The sequence below is a fragment of the Lampetra planeri genome, chromosome 74 (genome assembly GCF_965212315.1).
Source record: "Lampetra planeri chromosome 74, kcLamPlan1.2.h2, whole genome shotgun sequence".
In the NCBI taxonomy this organism is placed as follows: Eukaryota; Metazoa; Chordata; class Hyperoartia; order Petromyzontiformes; family Petromyzontidae; genus Lampetra; species Lampetra planeri.
In genome coordinates, this window is record NC_136179.1 from 4,311,341 (window position 1) to 4,327,216 (window position 15,876).

The 15,876-nt window shown below is 46.8% G+C and overlaps 1 protein-coding gene across 1 annotated transcript in view; it reads right to left on the reverse strand.

The window, feature by feature from the left end:
- The window catches only part of LOC144737839 (uncharacterized), a 75,977-nt gene extending 68,906 nt beyond the window's left edge, over positions 1-7,071 (reverse strand). Inside the window, exons 1-5 of the mRNA XM_078620713.1 lie at positions 7,054-7,071; positions 5,588-6,228; positions 3,960-4,068; positions 3,513-3,887; positions 1,007-1,093 (exon numbers count right to left, since the gene is read on the reverse strand). Of these exons, the coding sequence (XP_078476839.1) occupies positions 1,007-1,093; positions 3,513-3,887; positions 3,960-4,068; positions 5,588-6,228; positions 7,054-7,071 (1,230 nt within the window). The remainder of the gene's footprint in view (positions 1-1,006; positions 1,094-3,512; positions 3,888-3,959; positions 4,069-5,587; positions 6,229-7,053) is intronic.
- Positions 7,072-15,876: the final 8,805 nt, after the last annotated feature.

The window sequence follows — 15,876 nt, forward strand, 5'->3', positions numbered from 1 at the left end:
CACACTGTGATTCTAATGCTTCTAATGATATTATAATACCTACTAATACACTAGTTTATAATCGTTTAATCTTTGGTGTTATCGTTTATAGTATTACAGTCTACATGTTATCCAGAACAGTTTATCCCCGACATACTTCGGGATAAGTGACTGGTACGTTGATGAACGATTAACTACGGGGACCTTTCCCCTCAAGGAACACGTGCTAATCGGGTAGACAGCCAATATGCTGCCGGTTAAGGGTACACTTGTGTGACGGAGATCCTCCACCTGAAATTCTCTTAACATATTTTTTCTAGGAACATTATAAAATAAAGAACGGACGAACATTTGTTAAAAATACGTTTTTATTCATCTGCAATCATTTTGACGTCAAAACTGGAAGGGAATATTTATTATGTCCTATGTTCACACATTTCCAGTACAATGCAAACCATTTCCGTTCCAGGAATACCAAAGCGTTAAAGTTTCATTCCCCATGATTTTCTTATTAGTTCACCACATGTGTTCACTGTGCGTCTATGTTGAAGTCAAGGCCATATATCCAACGAACGCGTCATCAATGTACATCCTGAAAACCGGCTATCTAAAGTCGATTATTACCAATCAAAAAAAGCTATACACTTGAAAAAGAACCCGTTTAAAATGTTGAGTAAAGATGTACCTACAGACGCATTCCAACTTTAGCTCAACAGGAACACTTAACGACTACAATTGAACCCTCTCACAACCAGTGCTCATCACACCACTTCGGCAAGTAATCCGATAACATTACAAACCACCACTGTGCACGTCATTAAACTCACAAAAACTGTAAAACTAAAATGGTCAAAATTACACACAAAAGTACTCACCCAGAGCTCTCTGGTTGACTCTCGAGCCACTCCATTACATCCAGCCATCTCTCGGGATCCAACTGCATGGGATCGAAGGTGGAAACTTCTTCAGGACTCATTGCAGCACCTTGAATTTCAGCTTTTGATTTCAGTGTCCTATCATTGTGGACCTTCTGATGCCTGTTCATGGTTGATGACTGTGCAAATGTCTTCCCACACACAGGGCACAGGAATGGCTTCTCGCCCGTGTGCGTTCTCTGATGAGTTTGAAGAGTTGACGAGTGTGCAAATGTCTTCCCACACACAGAGCACAAGAATGGCTTCACGCCCGTGTGTGTTTTCTGATGGCGTTGGCAGTTTGCTGAAAGTGAAAATGCTATCCCACACACAGGGCACAGGAACGGCTTTTCGCCCGTGTGTGTTCTCTGGTGTCTCTGAAGTATTGATGGCCATGAAAATGACTTCCCACACACAGAGCAATTGAATGGCTTCTTGCCTCCGTGTGCGTGGGGCTGTGGAGAGCGTCTCTGCTCCATGTGAGCGTTGTAACAGCAGCGGTGTTATCGAGTCAAAAGTACGCTATCGGCCCTAAGGATGTTTAGCGTTGAGTTTTGGATTTTGTTAACGGCTAAGAAAAGAACGACACTCGGGTCTAACCGAGACGCAAAAAAATCCCATAAATTTGACGACAAACACGATAAAGAGTTTATCTGAGAAAATAGACACTTACTTGGAGATTCACGTTATATATTGATGTCTAGAACCCTTCTGAAGATGTCGCCACGAACTCTCCCGACGGAAAGTCGACTAACTGTCGACACAGCAATTGTACTCGCCAGGCTGCGTTGTCTCGCGGTAGAAGGCCGATCAGCAGAGCGACGAGTCGAGCGTCCAACCTCATCAAGTTCCCTCTCGAAATGGCATTGAGCTCTGCTTCTGAGCCGCCTTATAACTCCCCCCCTAGGATCCAATCCTTTGTCTTTCAGGATATTTGCATTCGATTGTTAATTTTGGAAGGTACAATCCGCATGTCTATTAACATACCGAAGGGTAATGTGCCCATTGTGCTTCATGCATGAATATGTAAGTACATCGCAGTGTGTAATTGTGCGCTTATTTTGAATAAATGGAAAAACTTTGTCCTCGATTTAAAGTGAATGCAGAGAAATGAGCATGTAACTTTAGAAACGGAAGAGAGCGGTCTTCTCGACGAGGGAGTGAAACCCAATAGGTAATATTCTTTTACAGCGTTACAATGGATAGGTTGTAGTTCATAGGTTATAATATTATGTTTCACTATGATAGAGCTTAACATGTGAGAGTATACAATATCATAGTTGATCAAACGCGACGATCAAGGGCGTCAATCGGGTGAGTTTGATCAGAGGCTTTAATCAAAGGCGTCATCCCATCAGGGAACACCACCTCCCTGCGTTTATCACAGCAACAGAAGCAACTACAACAGCAACAACAGCAGCGACAACAACAGCAGCAACATCACATTTCGAGGGCGACGCAGCTACTTCCGATTCTGCTGCCCAGCTGTTTGTAGTCGGGACCTGCTCTCGCAGGACCCCACACGTCTTTGGAAATAATTGCGATGATCATGTCTGAGCTGAGAATTAAGTCACTTAAGATTACTTTGTTTAACCATAACTTTAGGTAGGTTAGTGTCATAGGGGCTCTGTGAATACTACTCATGAATGAAATCACACTCCTGTATGACCAACATTGTACTAAATTTGGTTGATCGAGTAGAACAAGGCACGTGCCACGTCCAGACGAATTCTTATCAACAACAGTGTCCTTAAATATGATGCTAAAATAAATGTTAACACTGGATTAAACGTGCACCTCTTAACCCCTCCCTCACATTTACGACTAATGATGTGCATCTTCTTAGGTTTTTTCGGTAAAGTCACGTAGAAAGTAAAATAAAATAAAAAACAAAAATCACGACGTTTCGGAGGCAACACAAGTCTCCGTCATCAGGTGGGACCGTCACAGCCAGATTAGCTGTATCAAGTGAGGCAATGATTCAAGATGTAATCCCTTGAATCATTGCCTCACTTGATACAGCTAATCTGGCTGTGACGGTCCCACCTGATGACGGAGACTTGTGTTGCCTCCGAAACGTCGTGATTTTTGTTTTTATTTTATTTTACTTTCTACGTGACTTTACCCAAAAAACCTAAGAAGATGATTCCTTGCAGTCACGAAAGCTTCAAATCTAGAATTAATGATGTGCATTTGCACATAACATACATTCAAGCACAATAAAATGCTAATACGACCATGTCCTGGAAACCATGGCAAGGTCATCCCATGAGGACTGCCTGGATGAAAACCAGCATGGAAGGGGCCCAGTGTGGGGCCGGCTATGCTAATGACATAGTCCCGTGTGTGTGTGTGATGTCAGGTCTCCTGGCAGCAGTCATTCTCCGCTGTAGTCCTGGCATCTGCTGCTCAGCTTCATTCCCCAGCTGTGGTCACAGTGGCACCGTCTCTCTGGGGAACCGTGTGGTGTGTGTAGCGAGTATCACTGGGTGGGTGGGTAGTGTGGTGATAGTGGTCACGGTTGGCACCGATGCACGACCACCGCCACCACCCCTACTGGGCGGTGGACCTGTCACCACAAAGCAGCACGCGGCGGAGGAGTGAGGCGATCGCTCTCGCCATGCGAGCGAGGCCCCCTCGCTTCCTCTTCTTTTCGTGCATCTCCACCTGCACCTCTTCCGTTTTCTCCTCCGTCTCATCCTCCTCCATCCCCTCTTCTTCATCCTCCGCCACCATCTTATCCTCCTCCTCTTCCTGCGCCACCTCCATCTTCTCCATCTTCTTCTCCTCCGCTAGCAACATCTCTTCCTCCTTCATCTCCTCTTCAACTTCTGGCACAACCATCTCCGACACCGTCTTCTCTTCCTCCTCCACCACCATTGTTTCCCCTTTGTCCGTCGTCTTCATGTCCTCCACCACGACCATATGTTCATCCTTTGTTGTCTCTTTGTCCTCCATCTCTGTATTGTCTTTCTCCTCTCCCTCCGTGTTCTCCTCCATTGTCACCATCACAATCTCGTCCTCCTTTGCCTTCTCTTCCTCCGATTTCTCCTCCTCTGTCTCTACTTCATACTCCATCATCTCCTTCACCTCTTCCTTCGTCTCCTTCTCCATAACCTCTGTCTTCACTTCAAAGGCCTGGACGAGTGAGGAAGAGGGCTGAGCTGGCTCAAATCTGTGAAGAGACAACACGACACCGTTCCACCTTCCTGCTACGGCAGACATGGCCATCTTCCCATCGTCCGTGGGTGGAATGTGTGGCGGATTAATTGGAGCTGAATAGAAACAGCAATAAAGACATGGCCAGTGAGTGTGCTTAGTATTGGTGCTGTCATTCTCATGGCGCCAGGCTATCCTTGAGATAGGTGCAGCTGTGTCTCACAGACTGCTGTAGTTTCACAGTAGTGGGTGGCGTTGCTGTGCAAATTTAGCTGAATAATTTGAAGTGACATTTTTTTGGTTCTTTCAAAAAAGTCACGTAAGTATAAAATAAATCACAACGTTTCGATTGCAACACAAGCAATCATCATCAGGTGGGAAACCACAGCAATCCATTTTCTTGCAATAAAGACATGGCCATCCAAACGTCGTGATTTAATTTAATTTATTTGATTTCATACCTACGTGAATTTACCGATATAACCAAAGAGTATGGATCCCTGTTGTCACGAAAACTTAAAATCTAGATTGACATGTTTCTATATGTATATTCTAATTGACCCCTTGCACATAATGTCCTAAGCATTTCAAATGGCATCGATAGAGATCCTGAACGTCCACTGTGACTGAATGTGTGTGGATCTGTGTGGTCAATGCAGCAGCAATAATAGCCAAGGCGGGAAGCAAGATCTGAACTGTAAGCGGTGAAGAATGAGTGCACGACCATTTGGCCGCTTCAACACATCCATTGCATGCGATGAGCCTCTCGCATCTCTCATCTCATCGCGTTTTAAATTGGACACCCCTCTTAGTGGTAGCTGTCGCTGTGCATTACAAGGCGACTTGGCAGCTGGCCTGGAAATAGGCGATAGAGAGCGAAAATCTCACGGTGGATGGAGGGTTACATGGTGAAGATATGCCCACTTTGTTACGTGGTCTAACCCAGAATTCAGTTATGAAAAATACATCTGTCCACAGAATAGCGGAATGTACACGTGGGGTTTCCAGTGTCTGTGAATTTTGAGAGCGCGACAGGGCTTGAACACCTGTGCGTCACAGCAACATTGACCTGGGTTTGATTTCCACGTTTGGCCACATTCTCCGTGTGGATTATGCAGCCCCCTGTTCTGGGAAGGTTCTGCAGCTTTCTCCCTGTTACTGAACCCACACAAGCAATGCAAATCGTTCAATTTGGATCGCAAACAGTAGCAACTTTCTTGCAAAATGCGAGCAAACTTGGTAAGATCCTCCTGAAAAAAAGTCTTGAGACCGAGTAAGGCTGATGCTGCGTGAGAAGCATGGCAATAAATAACAAAAATAAACACACAGGGCGCATACGCAGAGTGGTTTACCGTGGCTCAGCGACTCTGGAGTTTGCTTTATCTTCTTGGAAGCCCTCTTCTCCAAAGCTCGGAGCTATTGGGCCCCACACAGGATTGGAGGATGTGGTGGTGGTGGCGGAGGTGGTGTCAGTGGTGGTGGTGCTGCTGGTGGTAGGGGTCTGGAGCCATTGTCGCTCGATCTTGGCGAGGCGCTCCTCCTCCTCGAGGCGCTTCTGCTCCACAAGACGCTTCTCCTCCATCAAGTGCTCCTCCTCCTCCTCTTGACGCTTCACCTCAACGAGGCGCTTCTCCTGCATGAGACGTTTCTCCTCGAGGAGCTTCACCTTGCGAAAGCGCCTCTCCTCAAGACGCTTCTTCTTCTTCTCGAGACGCTTCAGCTCTATGAGACGCTTCACCTCAAAGAGGCGCTTCTCCTCCATGAGGTGCTTCTCTTCCTCGACTCGCTGCACCTCAATGAGGCGCTGCTCCTCGACAAGGCGCTTCTCTTCTTCCACCCGCTTCTCCTCCATGAGGCGCTTCTCTTCCTTGACCCGCTTCACATCTATGAGGCGCTTCTCTCCCTCCAGATGCTTCTCCTTGAGACGCTTCACCTCGCGAAGGCGCTTCTCCTCCATGAAGCGCGTTTCTTCAAGGAGGCGCTTTTCCATGACGCGTTTCACGTCGTTGAGGATTTTGTTTCGAAGGCACTTCTGCTCCGTTTGGTGCTTCAACTTGGCGAGGTGCTTCACCTCATTGGGGCGCTTCTCTTCCATTGTGCATTTCACCTTCGCAAGGCGCTTGTCCTCCTGGAGACGCTTCACTCTGCTGAAGTTCTTCACCTCCCCAATGCTCCTCTGTTCACGCGAAGATAAGCACATGACCATTCAGACATGCACACTCAGGACAAAATCCATTCTCGCAGGCACACAAACATGGACGGGCACATATACAAACAAAAATGCATACTTGCACATCTATGTACGGATGCAATAATGCGCATTAACTCATGCAAACATGCTAGCACACGTATGAATATACACCATCACCTAATGTTATCAAAATACATGTTATATCCTCATATTCTCACAAATACAATACACGCACTTAATGCGATTTCATGGCGATTGTTGGCAACAATCATCACGGGCAATAGTTTCCACAGAATGTTCCATTGTAAAGATCTGGATGCCCATGATCTGGACAAATTTTATTGCAGCACCCATAATGGGCAACTGGAATGGCAACTTCCAATCAGCTCACAGACATAATTCATGAGATTGCATGATATCATTCTGTCTTCATTGGTAATGAATGGCGACTTCATTTGCCTGTACGAGTGGGATATGGCATGACGTGATGGTGGAGAGATGGAGTGATAGTGTTGGGAGATGGTGTTGTGATATAGAGAGGTGAAATTGTGGAATGTTCTGGAGAGATGGTGTCGTGATGGTATTGACGCATTGAGGCTCTGTGACGGTGTATTGAGTTGGTGGTGGTGTGATGAGAAAGGTGACGTGAAGAGATAATGTGAGTTGTAGTGATGTTTTGGTGCAATGGTGTGGTGAAATGGTGTGAGAATGTGGTGTTTGACCCCCATAGACCCCATACACACCTTTGGGGAGGGATGCTCGTAGCTTTGGCCTGGGAAAGGGTCCACTTCATCCATAATGTCCCCCCACGTGGTCGACTGGCGCCATGACTCCCGGGCTACGGAAAACAAAATTAATTCAAAGGACGAGAAATGAATTAGAGAACGAAGCACGTGGAGATTCACGGAACTAATTCTGAGATCCCTGCAATTACCTCTTAACACATAACATGACCTGCTGTTGAGAAATATTAATCACATGGCAGTAAAACTTTACAAGTCATATTTTTGTAAGCATGTTGAGACCATCAATTCCATGAACTTGAGACCCCCATTTAAACAAAGATGCTTGAAACGCAGCTCTAAATGCATGCTGTCTGCACACTTGACCGTTACCTCTTCCCATTACCACCAAGCCACGTCCACTAAAAATAATTAATCAGGGAGCTGCCTCCTCTGCATAAAAGCCACGTGATGCAGGTAACTGGGACTTGCCAACATAGTCCTCCAAGATGTCAGCCCACTTGCGTTGTCTGTCCATGTTGTTGGGACGTAGTAGTTTCTGTTTGATGTTGGAGGGCCTGGGGAGGTTGTAAAAACGCTCAGATTTAGCAACCTTTTGAATCACTCATCCTCTCAATTGTTACATATTTGAGCACTCGCTGTACTAATCAAATCACTTTCGTGCCGTTTGTTTTACAAGTCCACTCACTCGCTTGTTTGCCCACTCACGCGTGCGTCAGATCACTCACTCATCCACAAACAGACATATAAGCAGACAGATATCACTAAGATACACAGAGAGGGCAACACAGGTACAGAGAGGGGTGCTCGTCTCTGTGGGGTGGCCTTAAATAGACAGAGGGGGGCGGAGGCAGAATTTTCACACTTAAATTCTAACTTAGCAATCTTTGAAATACGTAATCGACCAGGCTATGCGTTAATTGTGTGTTGACCGACTCTCTGTGTCGATTTACATAACATTTCGATACTTTGCTAGGTTGTTTAATTTAGTGTGTTCTTTCTCCCTCTAAGCCTGCGTACTTTACTACGCGTCTCTTCGTACTCATTGACATGTAAATGTTTTCTCTAACCCCTCCCTCTCTCTGCCTCCGCCCCCCTCTGTCTATTTAAGGCCACCCCACAGAGACGATCACCCCTCTCTGTACCTGTGTTGTTCTCTCTGTGTATCTTGGTGATATATGTCTGCTTATATGTCTGTCTGTGGTTTTCTGGTTAGATTTTGTGTCGCTATTTCATTATACCTGATGATGATTGCTTGTGTTGCAATCGAAACGTCGTATGCTATTATTTAATTTATTATTTTATCTTTATACGTGACTTTACCGAAAGAACCAAAGAATAATTCCTGCAGTCACGAAAGCTCCAAAAACCAGACAAGCATGTTGATGCACAGCCCATTTGTATTAATCGACTGCTTGATAAAGGCCCCCCTATGTCTTGTAGGTCATTGGGGTCAAATGACCATACTTAAATCATTTGTTATGACCCGAGAATGACGTCGTAGGTCACGTGATGTCAGAGATACCGCCCATGTGGCTGTGACGTCACAGATAGGAGACGTCTATGGCAGCAGCTAGGGTAGGGGTCGGCAACCTACGGCTCCGGAGCCGCATGCGGCTCTTTACGGGCTGCTTCTTGACGATATGTACGTATGTACAGTATGTACAGTATGTACTCAGATGCATTGCGGCTCTTGAAATACTGAATTTTGTACCGAATTGGAAAGAAATAGCTCTTCTTGTTATTTTGGTTGCAGACCCTTGAGCTAGGGTCTGAACTAAAAGGCAGACTCCTCCCCCGTGTTGGATAACATTCAATACATGTAATGCAGGGCACAATTATGCAGGCAATCAGAACACAATCATTATAGACATGTTAATCATATTATATGAGATTTAAACAGGTTAGTCATGAACGTTTTAAATGTTGACTTGCTTTGGGTCTAAACAATGACAGTAACAGCAACATATCAGAGCATGCCAAGTAACCTAATAGTCCTAACTTGGTTGCAGAAAATCCAAATACCAACATACTCAAAAATAATGAAGCTTTAGTTTGTAGTCAAAACGTGCAATAAAAATAAACAACACACATCGTCAACAGGGACGCTCACCTCGTTGAGGATTCGCTCTGGAAAGGTTTCTTCTGCTGCTCACTCGTGCGCATTCCTCTCGACTGCGGGTGGAGGCGTGGCTATGACGTAACAGAGCTGACGTCACTACAGCGAGGCTCCGCCCCCACGCGCTTGGCGGGCGCACCACGTGGTGCAGTGCGGGTGGTGTGCGTCACCGGAAACACCAGAGTCCTCGATTCGACATTAAACATTTGCCCCCTCGCTTTGGGCTGCTCGGCTATTTGTAGCCAGGCCCTGCTCTCGCGGGACCCCACACGTCTTTGGAAATGATTGCGATGATCACGTCTGAGCTGAGAATTAAGTGACTAAACGTTACTTTGTTTAACCATAACTGTGTGTAGGTTAGTATCTGGGGGCTCAGCGAATACTACTCATGAAATAACTCGTACTCCTTTTTGACCGACTTTGTACTAATTTTGGTTGATCGAGACGAACACTGGATTAAACATGCACCTCTTAACCCCTGCCTCGCATTTACGACTAACAATTTGCATTTACACATAACATACAGTCAAGCATAGTAAAATGCTAATACGACAATATTGTTATTCTAAGAATTTGAATTCGATTCTAACCCTGCACCCCCACAGTTAGCATATCCAACCCCCGGGTCGATTGAACGTAAGCTTTCTTTTATATGAGCAGATTGCGATTATAATACTTTTAATGAGATTCGAATACCGTATCCATGAATCGCCTAAATATGAAAATGTGTCATTAAACTCGCCACCACCCACACACCCAATTAGTAAGGTTTGTCACGTGAACAGGACATGCTAATTCGTTACTAGTCCAGCACAATGGTGTGTTGGAGAGCCAAGCCACAACATTTACAATCTGAGTACGACTTTTCGTCAGTAATTACAACTAGTTTCATTAGGCACGGCCAGTTTTGTGGAGAAGTCCTCCTGTTTTGTTCCGTAAATAGAGAGGTAGATGTGATGACAAAACGTGTGTGCTCTTCTTGCGCGAAGTGGGGGAGGGGGGGTGTTAATGGATACATATATATGGCTATGGGTACTCATTGCCGTTTGGGTAATGTATATGGTAATCAACGTACATTAGGCATGCGAATTAAGTGAACCCATTGTCCTTGTACTTCCTGTCGATTGTGTGTACTAAAATAGCCTGCCAACGGTAATCCCTATTGAAGAATAGTGACCGGAATAGACATGCTTTAGTAACGAATTGTCATGTTCTGTTTACGTGACAAACCTTACTATTTTGATGTGTCGGGTGGTGGCGGGTTTAACAAAATATATTTTTTACTTACGCAATTTAACCCCAAAAACCTGTTCGATTGAACATACACTATACATATTTACTAGCAGTCGCCGCCCGCTTCGCGGGCGGTGTGTATATAGATAAATCGTTTATTGTCATTGTCACCAGTACAACTAAATTTAAAATGCTCACCAGTCAGGGCATCATTCTTAAATTTAAATTAAATAAAACAAGAAAATATAAATACAATTAAATGAAAGATAATCAATTTATACTATATATAAAAACAGCCCAAGTATACCCACATACCCACATAAGGTTACATTTTGTCATTGCACATCTCTATTTCCCAGTCAATTGTAGACACTATTACTTAATAATTAATTAGCATTATTGAGTGTGGTTATCGCTGTAGGATAAAAGCTCTGTTTGAATCTGTTTGTCCTTGTTTTGAATTATCTGAATCGTCTGCCTGATGGCAACAGCTCAAACAGTGAGTGTCCAGGGTGAGAAGAGTCCTTTATAATGGTCTGTGCTTTTTTTGATGCAACGTGAACTGTGTAGTTCTTCCAGTGTGGGGAGATGGCAGCCGGCGATCTTTTGGGCTGTGTTGATGCTGTGTATATGCTTGGTTGGTGGGGAGTTGAAAGGGGCTGGACACAATATACATGTTTTGGTGATTGTTTTATGTTTATTTTTGTGAGGTTATATGTATTTTTATGAGACGCTCAATCGAGGGTGTTTAGACTCCCTCGCGTCATCTCCAAATGCCCGCGCACTGATTTCCGTCATATCAGCGCCTTTGTAGACGTACTTGTACAGGTACTTGATCGCCGTGATGCTCGAGCACACCTCAACGTTGATGTGGCAATCGTATTTCTGAGAGAAGAATGGATTGTACGCAACAACCCATTGATTGACTGTCGCATTGTCATATGTCTTGAACTTGAGCACGCCGTCCGTTCGCAGGCGTCTTCTGTAGACAGGAAACACATTGTGGTTGGTTTGTGTCACCTCGGACAGTGCCTTCGGGAAACCTTTGGTGCACTCGCCGTCCTTCATACACAGAGAGCTGGGGTGTAGGGTTCCACACGGACCGTGCATTATGCTGGTCAAAACTCTGTTGTACAGATCACTGTTCTTCACGGCATCTGGAAGTTCCGCGGACACAAACTTGTCAAAGTCCTGGCGAGTCCTGGGTTTGTCTTCATGGGCGAGAATAATGAGTATGTGAGCGTGCGGCAGTCCACGCTTCTGAAACTCGAGCACATAGATTCGCGCGATTTGCTCCCCAAACACCCCATCATCGAGATCCTTCAACACTGCTTTGAGCTTCTGTTGCCACACACGTGCGACAATATCTGGCCTATCTTGAGCAGTTTGGTGTGGTCCGTTTCTGTCTATCGTCTTTGTGATTTCATCCCATTGAGGGTTGCACGTCACAGTCATGAACAAATCCGGCTTGCCAAACTCGCGCACCATCGCCATGGAGTCCTGATACTGCGAGTACATGTATCTCTCACCACCCGTGAACGACGCTGGAAGTACGACGCGCTGTCCGACTTGATCAAGGAAGTGACGGCGGCGGCTTGGCTCTGGATGCACTAACATGCCTGTGTCACGATCGTATTCCGACACTAAGCCTTCGTTTTCGCCTAATGCAACCACGCCCTCATGCAGGTACGCATCCAGAACTCCCTTGTAAATATCCGCTCGAAGTGACTTCTGGTTTGCCTGGACCCAGCGCAGACTCTCCTGTTCGCACTTGGCACGTTGGTCAACCACCCACTGCTGGAACAGTCGCCCGCCTTGGTGGAGAACCGACTGGTCGTTTTCCTTCTGGTAGAGTCGGTACGCAACATGTTCGCGAAGCGCCATTCGCGTCTTTTTCCGATACGTAGCGCCGTTCGTGTACTCATCCGTGTACGTCCAACCCAGTTCCCCGAGAGGGAGCAAGAGAGGACATAGGAAGTGAATCGTAGATCGAATAGGTTTCAAACAGTCGCAAAAGCCCACCTGACCGTGGAAAGAGAAGCAAGTCTCGGTTGTTCGCCGCGTTGCCGTCATCAATCAACACAGCAGCAACCTCCGTGGCCGTGGGGAGATTGTGCGTGCGAGGTCCCGCATAGTTGTTGGTACGCAGGCGAAACACGACGTTGACGGGGTTGTCGCCGGCTTCGATCATGCTTCTCATCCGCTGACCCATCGTAAGGAACTCGCGCGCAAACGGGTTGCACGTCTCCATCATGTGCTCCAAGTCCAACAGCGCGACTCTGTTCAGGCCGCTAAAAATCCCCTGTCGGCGAGCCACTCGTGCTTCCACATCTGGATCGTACACGTAAATCTGCGCAAACTTGGGCTTCGTTGTCGGACCGGCTTGATCCGTATATGGTAACAAAGATCCCAAGAAATGGCCCATCGCTCCTTGGATACGGTATGTATACACGCCTCTCTGCCCTTGGACACTTTGATCTTCCGCTACTGGGTCGAAGCGGCGATTGCTGAAAGACGCACCAAGCGACGTAAATGCAAACACTTGATTGTACATGCATATCTGTTTCCGAAACTCTTCATCTTGGTACCACTTGCGTAGAATGGCCGGTGCAGGCTGGAGTGGCGGAAGAGCGACCTTGCCGTCAATGCAGCATGTGATCGAAGACTCGCCCGGCCACTTCCATGCTCGACACTTCGAGCAAACCGAAGTTGGCTCTGGTAGTTTGTGTCTTCCTGCGATGATATTCTTCCCCGAAACTCTGGAGACTTCAAACTCGTCTTGGTTGGCGAGGGCGTCCTTGTAGCGCTTGGTTCGCCGTTGAACGCGTCGCTGTTCCAGCGTCTCCTCGACTTCGTTTTCTGTCCTCCTGGCGATACGTTCAGCTTCCAGCTCAGCATGGCGTCGTCGTGCTTCCTCCTGCTGTTCTTCCGTCAACCTCCCGCGGCGTTCCGCTTCCAGCACACTGTGGCGACGTCGTTCTTCATCTTGCTGCTCTTCCGTCAACCTTCGGCGCCGCTCAGCTTCCGAGTTACTGCGACGATATCGTTCATCCAGTAGTTGCTCGGCAGTCATTCTCGAACGATGCTGGGCCTCCAGCGCAGCGCGATGCGCTAGCTCAGCATCTTGTTGAAACGGAGATTGCTCAGCACGTCGCTTTAGGCGACACAACTCCTGAAGGCCCAGTGTGAGTTGTGGATCCTCCCGCCCTGCGGCTCGAGCAATGACAAAGTCAGGGTCGTCTTCTTCTTGCTTACCTTCTTCAAGGTCCACGTGGAAGTCGCCGGGAGAAATGACATGATCGTGTACGTCCATGAGGACATCCTGCATATCACTTGGTTGATCCATTGTGTCGTTGCCAGCGTTGGTTGCTATGCGCCCTTCATCGATAGCATTCCCCAAGTAAAGCTCTCACTTTGGCTTATTCAACCGAAATCGCTTCATTCGGCGGCGATTGCGGCGACGATCTTTGACCTCCTTGGGCTCGGTCGCGGCAGGAGTTGCATGTGCGATTTCGTTTTTGTGCAAAGCGTCCTCGAGCTCCTCTCGTGTGTCTCTGTTTCGCTTGCTATAGGGATTTGGATGAAGCATTATCTTAGGTGAGGGTGAGTATGAAATAGTTGAGCAGCTTAGGCACCCTCTCCGTGTTCCACGACCAGTGCTTGTAGTAATCGTGGTGGCTGTGGTCAGATATCTGGAAGTCTGCGTACACAAACGTGACGCGTTAGACAGAAAGCCTATGCAAACCGCGTTGCCTCTCAGTCCGTGACATCTGAAGCACTGTAGAATATATGTCGCTGTACTGTTGCGCACGGGTACTGGCAGATAAAGTCCCCCCGACTGACGCACAGACGTTGTGACGACAGATATAATACACGCAGTGCCTCTACCCTGCTCGCTACCAAGTCCCTACGCGACCGCCAGCTATGTTCTTGCGCGTTCAGAGTGTTTGTTTTACCCAAAGATGACCCTCACTTCCGCACGCAGCACTATCCACTATAAGCGCACACTGGCACACTTACAGATGCAGCGGTTTGTTTTGTTTGATTTTATTAGTAACGCAGCATCGATATGCGCTCCACCATTTCGAAAATGTTATTTGTCGGTGTTATGCGGTCCATTTACATAAACATACGTAATATTAGCGTAACTACCATTCGCACACTTGCATACACACCACACTCACATAGCGCAGGGTCTGCGCCCACAGTGCACTGCACCACTGCGGCGCAGACCTTGTCAGACCTATGCTATCACACAGCGCTTACCTTCTGTGTGCTTCTGCATGTTTGGAAACGGACGACTGACTGACTGACGCGTGCTGCCGCCACAAAGCACGCAGGCCACTTTGAGGCAATTAAATGTAAGGGATAATAAATTAGTCCAATGAGATTGAAGGCGACACCGACAGAATTTCTCGAGCGCTGGTTTGATATGTAGGGCGGGGAACTGTGCAGGGCCACTTTGCACACACTTGTTTCGGCCCAATGAAAGATTAAGCACAGTGGTTTCAAGGGAACGGGCGCAATATAGATGGAGCTGCATACGAAAGAGTGGTTAGTTTTGTCCACTGGGCCGTCGAACTGAACCCCACCAATAATGAACAGATTTTATTGAAAGTTCTGGAATTGAAAATGTATGTGGCTATCTGATTGGTGGAGGGTTCTTGGTTGCAGCCGCGGACGTTCTTCGTTGCCGAGATATCGCCACCAGAACGCAGTGTTCGGCGGGTGCAACAGCAACACTGTACCTACAGTAGATTTTGCGTTGCGACCATCACTGTGAATATGGTGTTGCGTGAAAGTAGGTGCAATTGTTGGCCGAAGAGACGCTCTAGGGCGGCAGGTTTATTTATTTATATTTGTCGAATGAAAGTGAGCTGTGGCTTTTTGCCGGCTGTTTTATTAATTTTTATCGACGAATCAGAGCTAGCTGTTTGGGCTGGTCCGTAAATAAATTAACGTCCAGATACGCACGCAGACGACCAAACCAGCGTAGTTGTCTAAGAAAGATAGCGACCCCTGCTTACTCGTAAGGTAAAGTTCTTTGGGGACTCCATTAATCGCAGCAAGCAGCACCCATTTTTTACATAAATAAACGTAATATTAGCGTGACTACCATTCGCACACTTGCATACACACCACACTCACACAGCACAGGGTCTGCGCCCACAGTGCACTGCAGCACTGCGGCGCAGACCTTGCCAAACCTATGCTATCGCTCTTTTCCGGGCGTGTTAATTAATTATTTTTATCGAATCAAAGTGAGCTGTGGCTTTTTTCCGACTGTTTTATTTTCATCGAATCAGAGCGAGCTGTTTGGGCGGGTCCGTAAATAAATTAACGTCCAGATACGCACGCAGACGACCAAACCAGCGTAGTTGTTAAAGATGTATCATGTTTTGGAGTGCCAATCCCATGCCCAAAACGACTGATTGTCCGCTTAACAGCCTAGCCCATAAACCACTATTGGTGATAGTGTTGTTTGAGAGCAGCTATTAAAGTCGCTTTGGCAAACGAGGTGGTGGCTGGCCAAACCAT